Source organism: Vidua macroura, chromosome 7, assembly GCF_024509145.1.
Source record: "Vidua macroura isolate BioBank_ID:100142 chromosome 7, ASM2450914v1, whole genome shotgun sequence".
Classification (NCBI taxonomy): Eukaryota; Metazoa; Chordata; class Aves; order Passeriformes; family Viduidae; genus Vidua; species Vidua macroura.
The window spans coordinates 32971273-32997342 of NC_071577.1; the positions used below are offsets into that span (position 1 = coordinate 32971273).

At 39.0% G+C, this 26070-nt stretch overlaps 1 protein-coding gene across 2 annotated transcripts in view; it reads right to left on the minus strand.

Annotated features, from left to right (window-relative positions):
- The window catches only part of DPP10 (dipeptidyl peptidase like 10), a 440196-nt gene that overhangs the window by 190224 nt on the left and 223902 nt on the right, over positions 1 to 26070 (minus strand). For both annotated transcript variants that reach the window (XM_053982682.1, XM_053982681.1), the window contains exon 2: positions 5464 to 5578. In XM_053982682.1, the coding sequence (XP_053838657.1) occupies positions 5464 to 5488 (25 nt within the window). In that variant the 5' untranslated portion in view covers positions 5489 to 5578. The remainder of the gene's footprint in view (positions 1 to 5463; positions 5579 to 26070) is intronic.

Here is a 26070-nt window from a genome sequence, read left to right on the forward strand (position 1 = left end):
CCAGCTGGAGGACCAAGGGCAGTGTCCCCACATCCACAAGCCCTGGTCCTTGTGGGTGACTTTGACCACCCAATACCTCTTGTGGGGGGGGCAGCACAGCAGGGCATAACCAACTCAGAAGTTTCCTGGAACACATTGCTGGTAACTCTTCTCCAAGTGACAAGGACATGGAGCTGTTGGAGCAGGTCCAGAGGAGACCACAAAGATGCTCAGGGGGCTGCAGTATCTCTGCTATGGAGACAGGGGGAGATTTGAGACTGCTCAGCCTGGAGAAGAGAAAGCTCCAGCGAGACCTTAGGGGATCTTCCAGTACCTAAGGGGGCTCCAAGAAAGCTGGAGAGGGACTTTTGGACAGTCATGGAGTGACAGGACAAGGGGAAATTGCTTGAAACTGAAAGAGTGCAGGTTTAGATTGGTGCTAGGAAGGAAATCTTCCCTGTGAGGGTGGAGAGGTCCTGGCACAGGGTGCCCAGAGAAGCTGTGGCTGCCCCATCCCTGGAAGTGCTCAGAACCAGGACAGGGCTTGGAGCCACCTGGGATAGTGGAAAGTGTCCCATGGCAGGAGGGTTGGAATGAGATGATCTTTAAGGTCCCTTCCAACCCAAACTAATCCTTGATTCTAGGATATACTTGTCTCATTTTAAAGACTTCCTTTTACTACTTTGTATTTATTACATTACAAAATAGCCTACTATCTCTTTTTCATTTCCCTGTAAATTTTATTGAATTATTCCTTAAAAGAATGATATTTCCAATGTTCTCACACTATTTACCATAGATTTCTGTATTTCAGTCTGAAATTTTATATCTATATATATATATATATATATAGCAAATGACACAAGATTACAAAATCAAATGCTAAAGAGTTTTTAGCTGTACATCTAATTATAAACAGTTTAAATACTGGTATGTATTAATTCAAAGCGACAAACCTGTTTATGCTTACTAAACTAGGAGACTCCAAAACTTGAAATTAATGGCCTTGCTACTTTTCATGAGTTTATAGGATATTACTTTTGCAGGTTAAATGTAGTCTAAACACCTCATAAAATTTGCCTTCTAACGTAGCAAATAAAACTAATAATTATGTACTGTAGTATGCCATTAACTGAAGCTCCCTACTGACTTTTCTGTGGAAAAAAAAAAGGTTTTATGATAGAAATTAGGATAAAGGCTTTATGTTAAATGCCATCTGAAAAGTGGAAAAACACCACTAGTAAACTGTATGCAAGGTAGCAGGTGTAGCTGGGAGTTAGCATGGCTCACTTTGTGTTATCATGACAAAGGAAGAAAACTTGACAGAAAAGAGTCGGATATCAAAACCTGCCTGCCAATTTACAGTAGTTACAGGGAGTCTGTACAGAATTGAACAGAAACTTGAACCTTCTTGCAAGTGAATATCCACAACACCAAAAAAAAAAAAAAAAAATTGTTGTTTGCTTTCCTTTCCTTTAAGAGTAGTATGAGAGAGGGTATGGAGAGGTCGGTCCTAACCCTGAACAGTTTATCTACTGGACATAATCCAAATGGATTCTCTTCCCAGAGCTTGATTTTACTGAACCCTTTCCACAGAAAGCATTTTCTGACCGTTTGTCTAACCTAAATGTTCTCTAAAGTAATTTTTCTGAAAAAGTGTCCTTTTTTCCTATCATGTGTGAGTTTTCCTTGGATCTATGATTAGGTAGGTGCTCCTTTGCTCAACAGTAAGTGCACACATCAGCAGGCATGGTTTAAATGCCAACATCAATATCTCAGTAAGCAAGCCCTAGAAAAAGCATTTGAGTCTTCCACACCTTCAGAAACTGTAAGTTAACAGGAAGGTATAACTACTGATAGTCCCAAAAGGGAAAAACAGCTGTAAGTGTTGTGGCAAAACACCTGTACAGGGGAGGCCAAATCCATACAGCCCTTAGGCTGCTCTTAAGTGGTTTTTCATATAGAAGCTTTCAGCTGCTAATAGTTTCAACTGAACATTTGTCAGTTTTGAGATAAAGATCAACAGTGGCTCATCAGAGAGGTTTTCACATAATTCCTACAAGGTGGAACATACTGTCATGATGCAAAGCAAGAACAAGTTGATTCAAAGGCAGGAATGATTTAAAGGCACTGATATCTTAAACATCTACCTAAGATTATTTCAGTATACGCAGGTGTGAGATGAAACCTCAAAAACATGAAATAGAATAAAAGCAGAAGATGTGTTATATTTATACTGACATACAAACCAAATGATGGCATCTCATGGACAGTCACCTGTGTTTCTGCACTGGCCACTAATTCCCAATATAAAGACATATTTATAAGATTATTCCCATATTAAACAAAAATCACTAGATTCATAATGCCCCAGAGGACAGACAGGCTCCTGTTCTGAAACTTCCAAGTTTTTCCAAGCCAGTCCTCTGCTTTAACAAGGGCAACTTCATTCTCTGGCATCTCTGTGCACTTTCTTTATCATTGCACTTTCCTAATTTTGAAGAAAACCAGCAGGGATATTTGCCTGCAAGCCTTCTACTCCCAGGTATGGAGCAGTGTAGCAATTTCTACTTGCTGGGAGCAGTGGGGTTTATTTAATGTACTCCTTAGTCCACGGGGGCTCACAGAGAGTTCCTGAGCACCAACAAGTGATTATTGAGCTGAGAATTCATTCAGACTCTACCACTAATGTTTTACATCACTGGATGGTTTGTTCTTCCACTTTTCCATCTCTTTGTAGAGAACACTCAGACATTTATAAAGATTCTGAGTGTTATCATAGATTAAAAGCAAGATAAAGTGATCAGAAATGTTACTAATATTGTTGGTACCATACATTTACTCAAACCACAGCCATAATTGTAACACAGAGGTTTCAGATTTGAACAAAAACCAAGATATTAATAGGTCAAAATACATCTCCATGTCAACAGAGATCCTGCTTAGTATTGTATAGTCAAGTTATATTTCATGTAATAAAAGATAATACAAAAAGAAAATCAAACATTTCCTTTTAGTTTTAATATAGTTTCTATGTTTAGTGGAAGCTAAAGCCTCTTTGAAGCCTTTTGCAAATGAATTACACTTTCTTTTAAAAACATTCTATCCCATATGGAAGCATTGGTCCCTCTATGAAAAGGCAGGAAAGCTGTTGCTCAAAATTTGAGAGAAGTCGAACGACAACTGTTAGTGTACACAGACCTAAGAGTTTCTTATATTGTGGACAAAACAATGTGTAAATAATTGCAGGCAAAAGAGATTGCTGCAGTTGTGTTTGGCATATCAGTAAGTACACTTCTGCCTCCAAAAAATGCCAGTGAAAAAAATCATGCTTCTGAGCCATAACCATCTGAAATTATCATCATTTCCATAAAAAGAAGCAGCATGATGTACAGTGTTTAGGGGAATTTACATGAAATCTAAAAAGCACCCATCCATACAGGCAGAACTAAATAGGGAGAGAACTCTCTGATGCTCAAAATAGTACCAGAAATGAACACTGAAACATCCCAAGGTAACAAGGGACATTTGCACTGAATATCTTCATTCAGACCTATTATATTTTATGAGAAGGATTTTCAAACCCAAATATTTATAATAACAAATTAGCATCAACTTGGAACTAAGCACTTCACAATAGCCAGACATCAGGGGGGGTCTCTACTTTTTTCCTCCCCTCAAATACTGGACATCCCAAAGTGATCTTAACACATATTCATGACAAAGAAGTGTCAGCTATAGAGCTTAGTACCTGCCAACAGAGTAGCAAAATACCTACTTCCCAAACCATTAATAATGCTAATAATATAATCTAATTCTAATAATAATTCATAATTCATATTAATTCAATAATCAAACAAAATAATAATGAAAGTGAAGGGAGAACAGCAATGATTAGGGCCGAAAAAGGGCAATTATCTATCCTACAATGCACCTCAAAGCTTTCCATGGTAAGCATTTCCAAGCCACAGGAAAGCCCAGTTTTACAGACCTAGGTTGTTCTGGGAGAAAGGTTTTAATTTATATCAGTCTCTATGGGATATCTTAAAGCATATGAGCTGACAGAACTAGTTTTCACTTGCATGACTTGAACTGAAATGTAGGTCCCAGCTTACACAAGTTTTCAACCAAGATCTCTGGATTTTGAAACAACCTCAGAGATGTCATAATCCACTGAGCTTTTTTAACATATTTTTTTTAAGTTAACATTCCCCTAGGTTGTTTATTCTTTTTCCATGAGTGCCTTCAAAGACTTCAGTTTATGTTTTTACATCATAACTAATTCTATACAGATATAAGACCCACAACTGAAAGTTATTATTGTAGATTCCAGCAAACACTTGATGTTTTACAAGTCTTCAAAAAAAAAAAACCTACCTCTCCTTGAAACAAAAAACAGTCTTCTCTCTTAAAGTGTACCAGGATACACTACCACGTGCTCTGAAAACCTCTTTTTTATTATTCCCTGAAGAAGGCTCCTATTCACTGAGACCACAGCAGCACAACTTTGCTTTTATTTTTCTCAACTTGATCTAAGTGGAAATAAGCAAACAGCCATTTGGGACAGCACCCTGCATAAGGACTAGATATTTATACAAAACAGGGGAAGCAGACTATCCATAGTGTTCCTGCATCCTCTTTCCAGCTGCCTCATCCCCTCTGACAAGCAAAGCTTTTTGATCCTTTTCCATTTAGCCTCACCACCTTCCTTTAAAGCAGCAGCACTCTGCTGCTGTACTTGCTCATGCACAGCTTCCCTCGGTGATTTCATCTCGTGGCCAAACAGCCTGGAACCATTATTTGACTGAAAAGAGCTTCATTAACTTTCTGGTTTACACAAACTGTGCACTTGAATGGCAGAATATTTGCAGACCAATATTTACTATCTAGGCATGCCATGCACATCAGCTACTTTACACTCTAACTTTAATACTGGCAAAAGGATTCAAAGATTATTTTTTTTTAATTTGTACAGTGCTTGCTCTTTTTGTCTACTTCTTGCCCTCTCCCTTTTTTTTCTTTTTTTTTTTTGACTGAGCCATTACTTTCCCCTTATTGTTTCTGAAAGAAAGAAAAGGGAAGAAGCTTGTGCATGTGCAGATGGAAGATCCATGTTCATGACTGAGTGAGAAGTTGCATTCTCAGAATCAGTTTTCCATGGCATTCAGTTTTCTCCTAGCTCATCTGTGAATCTGAAATTACACCAAAAACCAACAACAAACTCTTGAAGTCAGCTCACACCTACTGAGGCTCACAAGGATTGCTGTAGCTCCCTCAAGGCCAATCCTAAGGACCTATTCCCAGCCCCAAATATTTCTGCTCCACAAGGCCTCTAGCAGCTCCCGAGTGCCTACAGGCACCAAATTTACAATAGCCACAAGTTAAGAATGCTTAAAGGCAAGAGACACTTTAACATTCATTGCTTTTGATGACTGCATTATGAATCATACAGCTTTAATAAGATAAAATAAAGAAGAAGGTTACCTGGGGTTAAAAGAATGACTGACATAGTGATGAGTGAACAAACAACTAGAATCACCAGCAGCGCAATAGCAATTCCCTTCCAGTTCCTCTGCGGAGGGCTGTTACTTCCAAGTTCCTACAGGAATGGAAAAAAATGAAATAAAAGGAAAAGAGCACATTTCTTAAACATACATTTCCAGAACTATTAGCCATAGGAAAATTGCTCTGTGCATGCTCATAATGTGCACGGGAGGTGATCATGATCCCTCCCTTCTCCACAATACACAGAGTCATCCAAACATGTGCAACCCTCATGCTTTTTTAATTGATTTTTTTTCTTTTTTTTTAATATAGATATGTAATTTTGTACCCCTAAGAGACAATCAAATGATCTTATGCAAGCTGTCCAAAATACAACTGGTGTTAAAATGTCCTGAACATAAACTTCAGGACAATATCAACTAGCAGTTTATAAGATAATTACAGAAATGAAATGTAGCAATTTACTGTAATTCCACCTAACATGGTATGGACCATAAAGGTTTAAATACACATCCCTTTTAATGCACACTATTAAACTTATTTGTAATAGAAAGCATTAGCAAAACTGCCTGAGGCTGCAACCATTCCATCTGAAGCTACAAGCTCTTTTTCTCTGTGCAGTAGATCAACTGTAAACTGCTCCCCTATTAGTTATAAAAAACCAACAGTAGCTTATAACAAATGTGAAACGAATGCTTCTGTAACTAGCAGTGCACTTAAGCCTACACCCTCTGTGCTTACACGTTTAACTCCTGCCAGGCACCATTTACATATTTTCAACCCTAGCCATGCCTTGCCCACATTCATGGTACAGTTTGAGACCAAACAGCACATAAACACCTAACAACACAATGACAAAACTGGTACAATTGTTTCTTACAACCCCAACCTTCCCTCAAAGAAAACAGTATTTTTTCTATCTAGATTTGGCAAGCAGAATTGTTTCTCTGACACAATTGCATGTGCCTTTAGTTACTCTTAATTTTATTTAATAAATTATAATTATTATTAATAATTAACAAATTATTAATTAAATATTATTTTTGCTATGGTAAATGCTTTAATTTTATTTTGCTATAATTAAATGCTATGGTAATACTACACACACCCCTCCAAAAAAAAAAAAAAAAAAAAAAAAAAAAAAAAAAAAAAAAAAAAAAAACCACCTCCTGCTATGTTTTACAAGCTTCCAAAAGCATGGTAGAATTTTTTCACATACACATAATTTCATTTTGCATTTCTGGGTTATAATAAGTGTGAAATGGGTAAGTCTTAACAGAAAGTGGTAATTTTCTTGTGCCTTCTTGGCTCACATGCACCACTTCAGCATCACACATCACCCACAGCAGCAACTGTGTCTTTAATTTTTTAATGTTGTTTCTTTTAACCCCTTGCTGGTTCATTTCTACCTATATAAGACACCTTCTCTCCCTGGCCCTCTTTTCCAGAAAATAAAAGGGGAATTGCCTAACACCATCTGTAAGCAATGCCCCAGGGAATTCTCACAGCAGTCCTCAGCACATCACAGCTCCCAGCAAGGAACGTCCCCACTTTCCCAACACATCTTCTGCCCCCTGGACCCATCATGCTGCCCAGCCTGCCTGGGATTGCTCATTTTTGAGGTTTTTACTCTCACCGGAGTGGCAGAGCAGCCACTCTGTCTCCTCAGTGCAGCCCCTACCCATGGCTGGTCCCCCAGGAGCTGCTCCCTCACCTGAGAGGTGCCAGCCTGGCCCTCCCCACAGCAGGGCAGGGAATGGCAGTGGCAGCCAAGAGGAGATGTCTGTGATCATGGAAGGCTCAGTGGCTCCTGCCGGAGCCACTGAGCCTTCCATGATCACAGACATCTCCTCTTGGCTCCTGACACTCGCCCCGCAGTGGCTGATGCTCAACCACAGCACGCAGAAGTGATGAGGGCAGCTGCAGCATTTGTAGCCAATCCCTCCCACGCTGAACTCTGCAGCTTTCCCGGGATCACCGTGGGGAAGAACCAGATTACCACAACCAACAACAAGTCTGAGATACCTGTGAGGTTTCTGCTGAAGTTCAGGACTCCTGTCTTCAGCATTCAGGGGGGAAAAAATGGTGTAAACAGGAACTCCTGGCATCTGCCTCCTTTCCCCACCCCATTGCCCCTGCTTCCCAACCACTTTCAAGCCTGCCTGCTTCCCTCATTTTCTTTCCTCCCTTGTGAAATACTAATTATCACAGCCTGTGTAGCCTTAGACATGGGCTTTCAAGGCCTGCATGACTGCTCCAGCCCCTTTGGGGATCCCTAGGTCATGAGCATCACATGGTTCCATCCTCTCTGGACAGTCCTGGCCATGTGGATTGCAGGGATCCACAGCTTTTCCAAAATAATACAAAATTATAATAATAATACAGAATTTCTGTGTCCTGCAGGTGAACTCAGATCCAAGCCATTATTTTCCCTTAAGTAAGAATTATTTTAAAGTGTTAATAGCACAGTCTAGGAAACACAAACTTACTCTAAACATCACAGTGTTAGCGTTATTTAAATGACATCTGACAGAGTCCAGTTTAAGACAGAGTCCAGTTTAGAAGCTCACAGAACCAAGTGCTGGTGAGAGAACTGGAGTTTCCCTGAGAGCATTGTGAAACCCTATTCCAAAGAACTGACTTAAAATGACAGAAGCTGGACAACTTGATGAATGTGCCAAAGCTTCTAAAAAATGTACCAAGTCCTTACTATCCTCTGCAGACATTAATATTGTTCAGTTTCTAAAAATAAAGCTTCATTTTAAATAGTTCTGCAAATTTGTGCAAGGAGAATATCAAAGAGATGAATCAAGTACTGAGCATACAAAACTTAATGGTACCCACAGTGAGAAAGAAGAGTTTCCAGCTAGCTGAAAACTTGGAGACTGGCATAAAAACAAGAACTTGTCTCAAATGAAGATATTTAGTTTTAATATTTGGATAAAAATTACAAGTTGTATCAAATTATTATATTAGAAATTATTAAAGGTCATGATGGTATTTTGATATTGAGTGACAATATTCTTGTAAGACATTTATGAAGTTACTGTACACAAACAATATTTGATGAAATATTAGAAAAATTACTATAATAAAGTGAATTCATAGCACAGTCACTATTGAGGGCATCTCCAATTAACTTTTTTGATGCTAACCAATGCAACTCTTGGACTGTAACCTACAAAGTTTTAAAACAGTGTAAGCTGCAGTCCTTCAACAATAAAATATTTTTAGCCTCGTGCTGCTTTGAAATGGCCCTAAGCAAAAGGCAGTTAAAGAGATCTTTGGGCTGTGTATCAGTGGCAGGGCAGACGCTGTGATTTCTGAGTGTGACAAGAAGATAGAGGTGTTCAAGAGGAAACATCACAGAGAGCCATACAATGAGAAGCTTTTGACACCACGTAGTTTCCCCATAACTATCTGCTAACTGGCACATAACAACAATGCAGACACAGATGGAGATTTAAGGATTTAATCTTCTAAACAGGCTCTTTTATTAATGTGGTTTGAAAAAATACCAGCTCTTGAATATGGTGGTTTATATACAACACTACCTATAATGTTATTATAGATTTTACAGTCTAACTCTAATGAATCAGAAAATGGCTGAGCAAAGAATAATACAATTGCAAGTTTTCTCATTATTTATAGTAGCGTTTTCACAAACCATTTAATTGCATTGCTGCCAGAAACAATCCTCAACTAATACATATTTCTGAATGTAATTTGTGACTGAGTAGCACCTTACTAAAACATTTTTCTCTTTCTAAACAAAGAGAAAAATGAAACACTGCTTGCACAAAACTCCTGTACACCAATGTTAGAGGTTCCAGTGGCTACTGCTGCCAAATGCTGAAGACCACATTTACCAAGAGCCTACAAGCACTCACCATCAGGGATCTCAACGCATGCAACCAAAGGACAAAGCCTAAAGCTCCTGCTCTGTGATTGTCTCCATTCAACCTCTGTTGCAAAGACCCCTAGAAGACTGGTTTTACAAAAGCATGTACCATATGTGTGATACAGCACCACAGAGATTGCAAATCCTGCAGCGGTAACCAAAAGAAAGGCTAAATCAAAAACTTGCAGGGCCTGGGTGTGGGAGGAAGGACAGGTTGAGGCTGTCAGAGGAAAACATGAGTCATTTCAACCCATCTGCAGCCCACTTGCCACTGCAAAACAAGGTGTTTCAAAGGGAAATGCTGAAAAAGTACATCCAGCAAATATGCAAAGCAAATATAATTTGAATAAGCTGAAGCATCTTTCTCTCTCCTTTTCAAGGCTGTTTTCTAGATATATAATCCATCTCCAAACACAGTTTACAGGCTGATGATGAACTGATTCACTACAGCCATGAAAATCTTTGAAGCAGCAGCAAGACATGGCTTTGAATATCACAGTCTATGGCACAGAAACATAAACAGTTTGGGTTGGAAGAGGCCTTAAAGATCAGCTCAGTCCAACCCCCCTGTCTCCTTCCACTAAACCAGCTTGCTCAAACTGGCCTTGAACACTGGCATCCAGACTGGCCTTGAACACTGGCAGGAAACCCACAGCTTCTCCCAGGAGCCTGTTCCAGTGCCACACCCTCACAGGGAAGAATTTCTTTCTTATGTCTGATGTAAACCTGCCCCTTTCAGTGTAAAGCCATTTTCCCTTGTCCTGTCACTACAAGCCCTCGTAAAAAGTCCCTCTCCAGCTCTCTTGTAACCCCTTTACAAGTTACTCTAAAGTTTTCACAGAGCTTTTGCTACCCCAGGCTGAACATCCCCACCTCTCCCAGCCTGTCTGTGCACAAGAGCCCTCTGAGCATCTTTGGGACCTCCTCTGGACTTCCTCCAACAGGGTCCACACCCTTCCAACCCTGGAGGCCCCGGAGCTGGGTGCAGATCTGGGGTGTAGCACTGGGATCTCACCAGAGCAGGGCAGAGAGGCAGAACCCCCTCCCTGCCCTGCTGCCCACAGGGGATGGATGGGATGCAGCCCAGGATGCAGCTGGACCTCTGCCCTGCAAGTGCACATTGCTGGGTCATGCTGAGCTTTTCATTCAGCAGCACCCCAAATCCTTCTCCTCAGGGCTGCTCTCAATCAATTCTCTGCCCAGCCACAACAGATACGGAGGACTTCGCACTTGGCCTTGTGGAACTTGAAGGCTCATCTCTCAGACCTGTCAGGGTCCCAAGGATGCCATGTGGGACAGTGACAAAAGCCTTGCACAAGTCCATGGCACTCTCTTTTCCATCACACACCAGTGCTGTGACGCTGTCCCAGAAGGCTGTAATCTCATTCTGCATTTCTGAGCTTTTCTCTGTTTTTGAATGAAAGACAGATTCTGACACGGGTGTTTCATTTTTAGAATAAAAAACTATGAAATTGCCTCCATAATGGCTGTATTACATGAGACTAAAAAGAAGACCTAAGTTCCTATTACAATAGAAATAAAAACATGAAACTAAATTCAGCTAGATTTATTAAAAATATTTTTATCCCTTCACACAGAAATGTAAGCACATATTTTAAGTAGTATTGGGGATATTGATTTGAGAAAAAGAATCACTCAGAATTAAGAGACGTAGTAGAACACACAAAAAACTTTCAAATATTTCCATATTTCTACCTGAATAAACTTACAATCTTTCTTGTAAGCAGTATAACCAGAAAAAAAAAAAAAAAATCACAGCTTCCTTCCTAAAGCTTATTGAGTTGCACAGTTTTATTGTTAATCAATGAGGATAAAAAGTCTTTAAGACATAATTTTTCTAGCAAGTGAGTACAACTAAGGTTGTTGTAAGAGAACGAAAGGTCAGAAAATATTGGCATAACATGCTGCATTAGTAAGTCAGGTTTCTGAATTATCCTAACAGCATTTTCCGGATTTCTTGGAAAACTCTTTGTGTAAACCACAGTACAATTTCAGCCTGGAAGTAGTGCCACAAGCAACAGCAGAATGCCTGGTGGGAGAAGGCATGTGGAAGGGCACTGGCTTAAAGCCTGAGGACTACTGAGTGCCTCTGCCAGGCTCTTCCAGAAGACATTGGGTAGTTAAAATGCAGCATCCCCTTTGGGAGAAGAAGTGAAACCCAAACTTTCAGAGACAAGCTAACCCTGAGAGCTGGCTTTTAACCAAACTGCTTTTTCTCACAGAGCTCCTGCCCATGCTGCATCAACCCAGCTGATAAATGGTGTGATCAACCAAATGCAGAAAATATGCATTTCTCTATAATAAAGCTAAGAACAAGAATTCAAGCAGTTTAACTACTTCTGCTGGGTTCAGCTCAAACTAAATGCAGAAAGTCTACCATAATTTCTGCAGTCCAGAGTGAACTTTACCAAGCTGACGTGCCTGACAGTCCAGGTCTGCAGATGCACATTGGTGTTTACCCCTGACTGTGCTTATCTGGAATACAAAATCCACCAGCACTGAGCTGCAGCACTGTCTGGTGCTTGCCTGGTTTTGTGTTGAGGCAGGTGAAAGATCTTAGAGGAGCTTAATTTGGGCTGTAGCAGATTTGGGCTGTAGTATTTTGGAGCTGTAGCAGTTTCTGCCAGCATGGCATCTTCTGATGCTCTGAATAAATCATCTCCTTTCTTTTGTCTTTTTTTTTCTTTTTTTTTTTATGCTGTTCTGTCACCAGGACAAAGCCTACAGAGAAAAGCACTAAGGAGAATCACAGCCCTCCCTTATTTTGGCAAGAATTTGAGGGGCAAAGTGCATTAGAGTAGGAAAAGCAAACGTAATTTGCTTTGCAGTAGGAATGAGAATGAGTCTTACTCTGCAGCTCAGATGTAATCACAACAATATCACTTCATTAAACTCTTGCCATTTGCATTCCCCAAACATAAAGAAAAGGTGACAAATGAAAAAAAAAGACTAATAACTTCATGTCACATTTCAGGTGTTTTAAAAGACAGACTCAATACACTTATAATAGAAAGATTGCAGTCTTTCCAAAGCTCTTTATAGAGCTGGGCTTGCAACTGATATTAAGTACTACCTGCCCTGGGTTTGCAGTGTGCTATTTGAAGGGAAATTACCCCAGCAAGCCTTCTGATTTTGTGATTAAGTGATTGTGTCCATTCCTTCCCAGCTGTTTTTTTGACTAATCCCACAGCCTAGATAGCAAGAGAGTTTAAAAGACAGATCCACAAAGTGGCACAGGATAGTTCTAATCCATTTGCATAAGTACCTATCATTTTCATCACTCACGTTCCCTTTACAATCCACTGTGTTATAAGATCCTGCTGCTGCAGTTCTTGTCTCAATGATTATGGTCACACAATTGCCTTCCCCGGTCAATATCTTTATTCATGAAAACATTGGCACTTCTTTTCAGAGTCATTGTAAAATGCCACTTTCAGAGGAATGCAGGGTTCTGTCAGCTCTTTGGATAACTGGCATTTCAAAAAGAGAGCAGCTTGTTAGCAATTACCCTGCTCAGAGCAGGTGCAGGGTTTGGATATGGGAACAACCTCTCTTCATATTTTTATTTCTTTGGGCTGCACTGGTAGAACAAAGCCGTCCTTTTGCAGAGCCAAAGTGAAAACAAATCCAGACCAAAACAACTAAAACAAACCCAAACCCACCTCTCCTCAGTAAAAATAAACTAAAACAAACATGCACATATTAGTCATTCTGAGAAGTGTTGATCACTTGCACTGGTTATTAACCTTAAAAAACATTTTGTGCTTTCTTTCAGCTTGATCTTTTTTTTTTTTTTAAGCAGAGAGATCTTTTCCTTGGACTTGCAAGTGCCCATTCATGAACTGGATTTTGGTTATTTGGGGGATTTTGGAACAGCTTTGTCAACAGCCTTAGTTCCAACTACTCACAAAAAAACCCAACAAACAAAAAAAAAACCACCAAAAAAAACCAAAAAAAAAAAAAAAAAAAAACAAAAAAAACCACAAAACAAAACACAAAAAACAAAAAAAAAAAAAAAAAAAAAAAAAAAAAAAAAAAAAAGAAGACCAGAAACATTTATGGAATCTATTTAATGTATTATGGCCAGCATTAAGAATACATTCCACATCTTCCCACTCCTTTTGCAGTGTACCTTGTAACACTTACTCAAAGACAATGAGCTAGCTATTACACTAGACAAACAAGTAAAAGCTTAACTTCTAAAGCATTCTGCTGAAAGCCAAGGTCTAATCACAGCAGATGAGTTTAAACCTTAGGTCATTATTCCTGCATGTGATAAATACCAAATCAGAGATGGGTGAGCACAACTGATCAGAACACTGTGGCACCTGCAGAAGTGAAAGTTTGTGGCCATCAGCTAACACAGCAGCGTTCAAAGAGGAAGGGGGGAAGTAAACTATCACAGCTCTCAGCAGTAAAGAAACTACAGAGAAGGCAGGCCATGGGAAATGCTGCCATAAGCACTGCTGAGTAGCTGGGGCAGAGGGAGACTTGAATACAGTAACAGTGGATGACAGAACTCGGTTTTACCTGAAAAAAAGAGCAGTCACAATGTAGAGAGAAGCTGCAGCAGGCAAGGGAGTTCCTTATGCTTCTGGAAGCTGAGCTGAATGCAAGGCACTTCCATGAAGAGGTGTAATGCCAGCATCAGAGGCAACTTCACTGAGCCTCAGGATTTCAGAGTTGTTATCCCTTTCCACCCTGTGTTCACAATCTTTTATAGTTTGTTTCTAACAAATTTTCAGAAATAAAAATACAGTACTCTTTCCTTCCAGTCCAGCAGAAACACTTGGAGAGCTGGGGAGAATAACGAAGCTCTGACAAGACGTGAGGAAGCACCTTGAGATGACTGAAGTATGGAGGGACACGAAAGCTACAGGAAGCCACCTATGGGGATTTCTGCAAGTTCCTAAGGATAACAGCTAATGAACAGCTGCTTTATTAAACAGGACTCCAACCTCCCCTGCAAATCTCACCTCCAGACAAAAAGCTGTCCAGAGGAGTCTCACACTCCTTTGGGGGGCTGAGGCTCACCAACAGCTCTGCTCTGACTTCAGGTTACGCTCCTTGTGTCCTCACCAGACCCACACCAGGCTGCATGTTGTTTTCCTCACACCAGTCTCATCTGGAAGCTAATGAGATTTTTGTCTGATTAGGAAAAGCCACCTCTGTATCTTGAAGACCGCCTGCGAGATTACATGGAAATAAAGCAAGCAATTTCCAGTGAGCCCATGCACCATTTCTACAGGAAATCAACAGTTCCTTTGCCATAATTAAAGAAAATTCTTCAAAGTATTTCACTGAAGCAAGTAAGGCCAAGGACACAAAAAGATGACAAAGCAGAGCAGCAGGCATAAACATGATTTTATCCAGGTTACTATGATGTAATACAAGAAGTCTGTATAAACACTGGCACAGCCATTTATGGCCAAAAAGGTATTTTCACATATTTCTATTGATCCTAACTTTAATGAAATGTCACAAGATAGTAAAATATGTCTCCCATTCTTACCACATTAAAGAAAAATCCCCCAAGTAAAATAACATATCTCAAGAAAAAGGGACTTAAATGAATACAGGCTATCCATGTTGCATACCTATAGATTTTTCTACAGATGTAACAAAGTTGGTGTCTGGAATTTGTACTTTTCATTGCTCAGAAACAAAGTTATACTTTGCCTGATTGCTAAAAAAAAAAAAAAGGCTTTAACATGGATTTTTATTTCCGAATATACTGGCAAGGTCCCACAAGAAATGATCTTTAAGACTGACATCAACAATTTCAGCATTAATAAGCAGATCTGTTTGACAACACAACACTGCAGTTCACTGAAGGTTAGATAAACAGCAAGAGCTACCAAACTGCAGCAATGTCATAAAGTCATATTCAGATCTGTGCCACGTAATTTTACAATTTAAATTTAACACAGTGCCCCTAATTTTAATGGTAAAAAACTGCACTGGTGCATGACTTTCAAGTAAGTTCACTGTTAAGAGTAGAAAGAACAAAATCAACTTTTGCAGTTTCTCACTGTTTAGGTGTCTGTACACATGCTTAATTTTATCCCATTTAACAGCCCTGGAGAATGGATCTGACAGAAAGTTTTTTTTTTAGATGAGTGAGATTAAATCAGGATTTATCGAACTATGAAATACATTTGCAAAGGTTATTTTGCAAATTTACATCAATATTTTCCTATTTGTTTTCAGATTTACATATAAATTACATGCAAATAAAACAAGTAGTTTAAATCCAAATGTGCCTTAATAAGACTGTGCACATACATATGTACACACACACATATCACCGAATATACACAGAGACAAATATTATTCAAGCCAACATTCCTATAAACAAAAAAAATGTTAATTAACCAAGAAGTGCCAGTACCAGAAAAGGGTACTAAACACAACCTCTAAACACAACCTCTGTGTTTAGAGGGATCTAAAGCAATAGAAAGTTACATGAGTTTCCCAAGCTCAGGTGAGAACGGGAAACCAACAACTCTTTATGTAAACATTTGTCAACAAAAATGTAGCAAGCAAAATCACTCAGTCAATATCGCTGGACTCTGATTGGAAATTTATCATTTAGTTTTTCCCAGTCTGCTTCACCATTAAATTACCTGTTTTTCCAGGAAATGGAATTCTAGTTAAAGCAGTAGAATACTATGATTCTATGATCAGAAATAAAGATACTATTTTCTCCTGCACTTTTTAGGAGGAAAATACCAGAAAGGTGATCAGGAAATTTGTAGATTTAATACATTATGCTACATTATATAGAGTTAATACATATACAATGAGCCAGCAGAGCCAAGATTACATTTCCCTTAAAAAACAGTGTAAATTCTCACAGGACTAAGGACATCACATTTTTCCAACAGTCATGCACACATCTAGAGCTTATATAAAAGCATTTATAGAAAGACAATGGGTTACAAAATCATCTCTTTAAATATATTCCACTCAATTAAAAAACAAATTTAGTACTAGGAGGAAAAAAAAAATCAGGAATTTCTTGGCTGTTTTACCAGATTCATTGATTTTTTCACTATACTTCCAGATAATGTAAGAATCCAGCTCTTCTTTCCCTGCAAAGTCATTTTACCTAATGCCCAAACCTATCTACATAAAACACTCCAAAAACCCTTTATCCATTATGTTTCTTTGGGAAATGTGAGCCACCCAAAAAGAGTCAAGGTGCTCCTATTGGCAAACTTTTCCAGATGTTGTTTTTATTGAAGAGCAAAGAAATGCACAGATCCACCAAGGACTGCTCTAGCAAAGCCTGGATATTCTAAGGAGCAACTCAAATGCACCTTTGATTGTAGGGATAAATAATCTCTAATATAATAATAGTGCCAAGAAAAGCAGTGATGTTGTCAAGTACTCCATGTATGCTTTAATATTTTTACTAATAAAGGTGAAAGCATATCACTGTCTTAGAAATTTTGGCAGAAATCCATCCAAACTAAGAGTTTTGACTCAGAGAAAGAAATGAATGGCGCCTTTCATTTTCTCCAGAGTAATGTCTTCTTTCTCTCTGATTCCAAAGACAAATAAGGCAAGGATGATCTCTATAAAACACATAGTATCTATTTCTTTTGGGGTTCTTGCCATTTAGAAGTTAGAAGAGTTATAAATAGAGTTCTAATAAACAGAGATAGAAGAGAAAGATCTTACCAATCTGGGTAAGAAGTGGGTACCTGCCTTTGGCAGAGCTGTTACACTAAAGTGGATGAAAAGTTCCCTGTTCACTGAATTTTCCATTAATGCACTGGAAGATCACTTGCTGTCTGGAGATCCAGTACTCACAACAAGCACTCAGCTCAAAACCTCTCCTTGGCTCTGAGCTTTGATACAAGAGCCAAATAATTCCTTCAGATCCATTTCAACAGCTCCTACTGAGAAATCTGGAGGCAAATATTTGACTCAAATGAAAGTGCTGGGCTATGAGACAAGCTGTATGGCTTTCTTTTATACTATAGGCCTTAAAAAAAAATGGATTCTTGTGATACTCCATAATTCCTCAGATTAATAATTTAAAAAGTATCAACCTTCATTTCCTTTTTCTAAATACTTGCTTAGTTTTTAACAAGAATGAATAAACATATTCAGTGTGTACTCAAAAACAAGCAGCTAGAAGTCAGAATCCAGACCTATATGGCCAACTAAACTGAATAATTTAATTAATAAGCTACAAAAGGAATTTTCCCAAGTTCATACCATACAAAAATGGGTTCACAGGCAATCTTGAATGTTCATAAAATACAAACCACTTTCAAAGCAAAAACTGGTGAAAAAAAATCCCAACAAATTAAAGCAAATAAACCACCCACAGAACAGAAGTCTGGATTTTATCACAGATAAGTGGCAGTGATTAACAAATGTATTTTCAAACTGATGGAAACTCGCCAAGAGTTTGGTTTTTAGCTAATTTACATAAAGGGACCTGTAACAAAAGTGTTGGTCTAGTTAATACCTGACTTTTGCAGGAAAATTTCCTTCACATTTTGTGTTGATCTGATACCTGTGGGGTTTCTTCCTGTTTTCTGCAGCTCAGAGCACCGTATGCTCCTTATTCCCTCCCGAGTAACTGAATAATCTTTTACATCCCTGTCTCCTCTGTGTAAACAATTTATGAAATTTTCTGGAAGCAGCTATATTACAACTCCTGAGATTGCAACTTTAGGCAGCTCTAGCTGTTCTCACAGGATCAAAATTTTGAGGAATATTAATATTAAAACTAGCAAAGCTCCTTGAAGCTGACCTGACACACAGCAAGTGACAAAGCCAGCAACTGGCTGCAAGCTGCACCCGTGATTTCTGACTAGAGTGGCCCTTGGAGGAAGCAATTCCTCGGTCACAGTGTGTGGAGATGTGCAGCCAAATCCCCTCTCTGCTGGGCACAGGGCACTGAAAATAAAAACCAGCACTAAAGTAGCTCTTCTGCAGCCCTTGAGTGGGAAAACAAAGCCCAGCAACTGCACTCCATCCTTTCTGGCTTCTCCACCTACTCAATCACAACACATGGAAAAAACAAAACCCAACCAAACAAAAACAAAACCCCAAGAGCAAAACAAACCAGAAGTGGCTCTGACAAAGCTGACTTGGACCCAAGTTGGTCTGATGGACCAGCTGGTTGAAAATCTGGTGTTTCCTCACCTCTGCCCCCAGTGTTACTGCTCATCACAAGCCTTACAAATCACTCCATCACACTACTAGCAACAGAGGACCCCAAAGCATTTTTCTGTGCACAGTCTGCTCACCCAGACTTGATTGGAGGTTAATGAGGATGATTGTGGGGATTTTTTAAATTTTGTCATGAAAACTAACATCAGTAAAAAGCTCAGCTTCTAAAATCCAATCAGTCCTATTTGATGGTGGAGCACTATTGCCATTAGTGCTTTCTAAAGAAGCCTTGGAGAGCAAAAACCATTGATTTTCACATATTTGAAAGTGAAATAAAAGTATTAATCTCATCAGTTCACCAAGACTACCTGTCTACAAGAGAATATTCTGCAAAGCAACACGATGCTTTAATTTAATGATGTTTCAGCATGATGCAGCAACAGAAATTGAAGCAATACATCTTACAGGAAAAGAACTTGAAGTTTCTAATTCAGTGTAACAACTGCATATCTACATTGTTAAAATTATTCTTAATTAAAATATATCAAAATGGTTGCTTATGTACCATAGTTGGAATGTAGTAAATGTTCTTCTGACCTAGGAAATAAAATTTTGGTAGTAATTATTTTATTATTTCCCCTAGAAGGGGAGTATGCATACATTATTCTATTTATACTTCATACTGCACACAGGATTTTGCAACAGAAAAGTCTGACATTTTGACTGATAGTTTTATTACCTGCGTAATTTTATTCTGCACATTTAGGAGGAGTGCTTACTTCTTACTACAAGCAGAAAGCTGGATTGTTTTTTAAGAATGGAAAAAATGAATAAAAATAGCAGACATCTGAAAACATCCAAGAGGATAATGGAGAGTTTTGCAATGTACAACTGCAACAACAGTAATTGTATACCTCAACTTCTGAAATTAGAAGTTACTAAAAATATACAAAGTAATTCTTCTGGGTGCCCTTACTGAAGTGGGAATCAAAAATTGCACTTTACCCAAAAGCTGTCTCATTACCACTCACTATCTGCCCGGAGGTGTACCACCCCTCTCTGAATATATCTGCATCAGTAGCCAACACACTGCAAGGTACTGCAGTAAGAATGTTTTATTTTCTGGTTTTTATGCACTCTCTGTGGTGTTTAGTTGCATATTTAGGTAACCCTGCAAGTGAGCAATGAAAGAAACCCTTGGTGCTTTTGTCAATAATTTATTTAAAAGCTGCAACTTCAAATATTTAAGCATACCAAGCAAGAAAAGGGCATAAGCTGTTTAAAAAAAAATGAGACCCATTCCGATTCTTCCAGCCACTCAGTAAGTACTGCGTTAATGTGAAGGTTACAATGACAAGAAAAACATGTTATTCAGATTACAAGGGGAGCTGTTGTCACAGGACAGAGGAGAAGAATTAAATCAATGCCTGAACTACAGCCACTCGATGAGGAAGGGCCCACAGACAATCCTTGGCAGCTCCCTTCATGAGCACACGCTCAGGCTGCACATCTCCCCAAGCCCTCCACGTGTGCTCCAAGCTGAAGGTGCAATTAGGTGTGCCCTGGCTGCAGCCGGCTTGATTTGCAGACTTCACCAGGTAATTAGGAAGGTGAGTGGAAGAAATCATCAGGACAACTAATTGTGGCTTAAATGTTTCAGAAACCCTTGTCAGATAGGAGTGGAGAGGAATGAGGAAAGGTGGAAATTCACTCAGCTCAAACAGCACAAGTAACCATGAACAGCTCTACCTCCCCTGTGATCCCTTCCTTTTGTTCTTATGAAAAAATAAATTATAATAAGGCCACTCTCATCTCAGAGGAGAATGACCCACATCTGTCCTGATGCCTGTACCTGGCCAGCCAGTCAATGACAGCTAATCAAGGGCAGATCTAGGTACTGCCAGATGGCACCAACACATAAACGTGTGTTTAAAGAAATAATGTCACATTTTCAATTATAGATCTGATTTCAATCATACACCTTTTATGGGTCACTGTCTTCTGAGATAATTTTCACACCTGAAAATCAGACTGATAATCACAGGATGGGTAAAACTTCATGAAGTCCTTTATCAGTTATAAGTGGCTCTGAACCCGACTGCTGTTTAATGTACCAGGTGATAGAGATGATACAAGGTCAAAGGAGAATAAAATACATGAAGCACGGAAAATTCCCATCCCAGAAGCACCATGATTATCTAAAAATGAAGAGAGGCAAAATATCACTATGTAGTGAGTTTCAACTTTTTTTTATTCTTATTTATAAGTTGCTCATCTTAATTGTCAGATTTCTGTCCATGTCTATATCTAAGCTGGTACCATGGTCTTATACCAAAAGAATGGAAAATTCAGGTAAAAAAAAAGATTAGAAGGCAAAACACATACACTCAGAAATTCAAAATTTTGCAAGACTGGCAAATGTAGGTGCCTAAAGCTTCAGAAAATCATAGCATTTTAGAGAGGTTTTAGTGGACTGAGCACAGCAATCAGCTTGTGGTGTATTTCAGAGTAGTGTAAGTTTTTTTGCTTTAACAGTGAGTGCTTGTCCATCTCAGCAGAATAAAACCAACAGAATAAAATTAACTTGGCACTATTTTATGGGGTTTTTTGACTCATTTCCCCAGTCCTCAGAAGGTTTTTCATTTTGTCATTTTGGTACAGAAGTAATCATCCAGAAGAAAGACTAAGGAACATCACAACCGTGGTCTACTCAATTCTTCACAAAGGAGGCATTAAAAATGACCACCTGAGTTGCAAGTATTACCAGTAGTTTTTTATTAATTTTTAGATTCATACATCTGTCTTGCTGCTTTACAATACAATAACCATGCTCAGTCTTCAGGAGTATCTACTCAAGCCTTTTGAAAATTGCCAAAATTGCCAATACTGTCTTAAGACTTCTCTCTAAATTACTAAAATCCTCCCTACCACTCAATTCCTTCAGAAATTCTTTTTTTTTTTTTTTAGTCTGTTTGGTAAAACTGGAATAATTTGCAGAGAACATTGGCTATAGCAGGTCATTGAAATTTCATTCCCCTTCCCATTTTAGCCCATTATTCTACACTTATTCTTGGTTTTGTTACCCATAATGCTGATAGAAGAGAGTTTAAATTATCTCCTTTTCTTCAAAAGCTCTACACTGCCTCTCATCTTTACCAGCCCACATTTTACAGACACCATATAACTCTATCTCTTCCTTTCCACAGTTCTCATTTTCTGTGCATTAGAGTTTTACTGTCTGAAGGTATAAGTAGTTCTGTTAGCTACAGTGACCATTAAGAACTGGAAAGGTAAAGCCAAAACACTCTGCTTTATCAAATGTCTGTAGCCATAAGAATAACTTCTAACATTTCTAAATATATATAAGCCCACAGAGCTTTTTTGAAAAGGATTATATTTTTAAAAAATTACCCTATTTACAAGCAATGCTGTGTTGTGAAGCTTGTTCCTGGTCAAACTACATTTTATGCAAAAAAAAAAAAAAAAAAATCTTAAATAATAAGATCTAGACATCATTTTAATTATCTTCAAATGCAAATGTGACCCGGTAAGATTGTTTTAGCTACTCCAGCAGAGCGGCCAGGCTGACCCCTGGGGTTTGTGGGAACCACCCAGAGCTCTCACAGAGCCTCCAGCACCTTCTGCACCTCTGCACTGCCTCCAGCCCACAAGGCACAATGCAAGGACAATTTTCATTCTCTCCAAACACCTGATAATCTCCAGGATTTAATGCTGCAACATTTATTATCTCACATCAAAAGGGATTTGCCAAAAACAAGCAGTGATGCAAATCAAATTAAATCCTCACAATTCTCTGCTGTTGTAGACCAAACTTTTTTCTATCAAGCTGCTCTTTTGAGTTAATATTGTATTTTTTGAATGAAGAAGGCACATTATGGGTCATTGCACCATTTACAAGGAAATATTATGTTATACTAAAACTTTATTCACCACAATGAACATCTTCATAACTAAAATAGAGCACAACTAACTTAGCAAGATGATACTCCTCCACCTTCCCACAGCAACAACCAAAACTTCAAAATGGTAAAAACAAGGGGCTTTAAAAAATGTAAATGAATTGTGGATTGACCTTGAGCAGATATCACAGGTTCAAATCAAAGGTAAAAATTACACCTGAAGACAAGTTAATTAGAAATGGATTTTGCATATCGGTTTTGAGTGTGGACTCTGCTCTAATCTAATAAGGTTAGAATTCAAAGAAATTCTTCCCCAAAAAATAAGAGCTTCACAGAAACTTCAGAGCTGCACCATTTTGCAATCACAAAAGAGGATAAAAATAATTCATGTTTATAGGCAATCAGCTCTTCTTTTTTTTTTTTTTTTTTTTATTGTGAATTACTGATTTTGAGTGTGTACTCTGTATCTGTACTGTAGGTACTTTGTAAGGGTTCACACATTTTGAATTAATCATGTGGAACCACAGATGGATCTCAGATCTGCTCTAAAGTCCTCAGCAGTTTCTCAGGGTAATGCTTTTAATAGCACCTATATTAAGTCTCTTTATTTCAATGGGGATGACTTATTTTAAATCAGTACCGAAAGTCCCACTCAAGTCCTAATCAAGTTAAAGGACTATGAAAAGCACTGCATTTTAATTTCCCTCCACTTTAGTATTTGCACACAGAGCCATGCAAACCTAACACCACCTGAACACTGTCCTTTCAAAAACAGAAAAAGAAAATCTAAAAACAAATGTGAGCATCAGTTCAGAAGTGGTTTTGAGCTAACACACAGATTTCTGGGTTGATTATCCCACTGTACAATCAGAGCAGATCTGCCTACCTGCCTAGAATCATTCCTTATTTACAAAGCTTAGAAGATTGAAAGAGGATCAGCCATTCTGCACATCTGGGAACCAGTAATTAAGTCACAGCACAGAAAACTGAAGTGATGCAGGGATGGACAAAGAAATTAGATACCTCTCACCTGGGAAAGGTTCACAGGGCCCCAAAGCAGCCAGCAAGAGCTGTGTGCCCAAGTGGTGAATAAATGCTGGTTTGTCCTGAAAATGGGCTCATGTGAACAACAGCCACTCAGCTCAGAGATGAAAAGTGTCTTCTGACAGTGGAAAGTTACCCAAATACATAATTTCTTCCACCAGAGGCAGTGTATTCTGTAATTTAATGGATGTGAAATAATGGATGTATAAAACACATTTTGCGTATCAAAGCAAAATATGTATTGTAAGTTCAAAAAAACCAAACAAAAATCCCCTTAAAATTGTGCATAAAAGCATTGAAACATAAAATGAGTTTTGCAAGGATGCCATTTTGCTGAAAGGCTCAAATCCAGAGTTTTAATGTATACAGTAGTTTCCCTTAATAAACATTTTTCCAATGCAAAATCAATTCTACAGTCAGTGTCTTCCAAGTGATGCCTCTGACTCCTCACATATGCATTTCCATGTCCCATACATCCAGATTTCAAGGATGATAATCTTATTTTAGCAGAGTGGCTGGAGACACTCTGAGCCTACTCAGATGGGAATTCTCTAACTCCAGAAAGGAAGAAATCCCAGAGCTGCTTCCATCAGTGCATGTACTGTAGCAAGACCATTTTGAGGGCGAAGCCTAATTATCATTTGGATACAGTTTTACCTTCAAAGCCAAACATGAAAGTAGTAGTATAATATGCCTCATTTCCCTTGTCTATTTTCTCTATTTTAATTTTCTGATTTTAATGAACAAAGGCACTCCAGAAGCAGATTCTATACACATAAAAATAGACTTCGGTCTTCAAATACGACCTTTTAATTAAAATATAACAGATCATTAAAAAAGTTGTTTCAACAGTTGAAAACACTGGAAACAGAATTATTTTAATACAATATAAAAGACAGAAGTAGTGGCCAAAGTTATTTTCATTCTCAAAAGGAAACTCACACTGTTTGTACAGTGAGTGGGGCACACAGTATATCATAATTACACCAACTCATTTGATGCTGGACTGAGACAACTGAAAGACAACAAAACCTTCAGTTCCCACCAGCACAAACCCACAGGTTTGGCTGCATTCCTGAAACAGCTGTGAAGGACTTTTGGAAGGAGGAGGATGACAGCAGACAGAGTTGTGGTGTTTTCCCTATTCCAGTCAGAGCATCATCCTGAACAGGTTCCATGGAGCATTCTCTGTGCCTGGTTCAGAGCAGGGGCAGGAAACATTGCTCAGGAAAAATTTATCTGAGGAGCCAAAGCTGCTGGAGACCGAGCTGGATAGAGCTCAGGAGTAAATCTGCTAGTGTTCTATGTTTTGACTCAAAAACTCTCACAGTAACCCTTCACAAAAGTGTGGGTGCTTGGAAGGGATCTTGGTTTATAGGCAGAAAAAAATGTTGTGAATGGAGAGTTTCAGTGAGCCACCCATACAACAGAAAGAACAAGTGAGGGGGGGAAAAGGATATGTAACAGGTCAGTGCCTAGCTTGAGCAAAGACTCAACTAGGTTACTACAAGAATTTGCTGCTGAGGAAAGCCTTTGAAGAGGGGCTGCAGCCAGAGGGGAGGAAGAGCCTGGAGGCTCATCCTCCTGGCTCTGCACAAATGGAGCTGTGCAGCCCTGGATGAAACAGGAGCAAGTGCCTCTTATCGATGTGGGATGCCTTGTAAGCAACACTTTCCTCCTGGAAACTTCCCTATTTCTGCACTTCCTGACAGAAAGCACTGCCTAGCAAGAACAAACAGAACAGCAGCAGCCACAGAAACAGGAGGTGAGCTCTGCTGCCTTGTTAGTCACTCCCACCACACATCCACCAGATGAGTGGATGGGGAAGGAGAACCCTGAGCTTTCACAGCACACATGCTGTATCTCCTAAAGAGTCTTGCAATAAACCTCCACACCAGCAGCTGACTTTGCTTTAATGTTCACCCCGAGATGGGACAATTTCCATCATCTCTACACAGACACTGTCACCACTTCCAATCCCAAACCTGTGTGTGCGCTCAGCAGTCTAGCAGGAATGGCATTTCATCTTCCCTAGAAGCTTATAATGGAGGAAAGGCTCTTTTTTTTTCCTTCTGCTCTTGGCGGCAGTACTGGAAGAGACAACTCATAATTACAAATTTTCTTCTGCAGCTAAGCCAGTAAAATTATCTCCCTCACATCATGCTCATTTGCACACCACTGAAGACAGTGCAATAAAACACAGCCCTCAAACCCTTCTCCCACTAATACAACTCTTTTTATAAATATTTCCTTAATTCCAATTTAACAAGAGGCACCATTACTAACCCACTTCACATCTATCATGGCACATCTATCTGAACAGGTATTTATTCATTTTTTTTCTCCATTAGTTCTTACCTAAAAGATACATTTTTCTTGGACTGTTGGTGACAGAGATAAGATAATATGAGAAGGTCATGTATTGCTTTCCAAACATTTGGAGCTACCAAGTTTCAAGGAAACTTTCTCCATGGCCATGGTTTCCAGGGCAAACAGGTGCCCTACAGGGCTGCCTTTGCTAGAGTTCACAGCATGTTTTGAAATGAAATATTTTTCAGTGGCTGC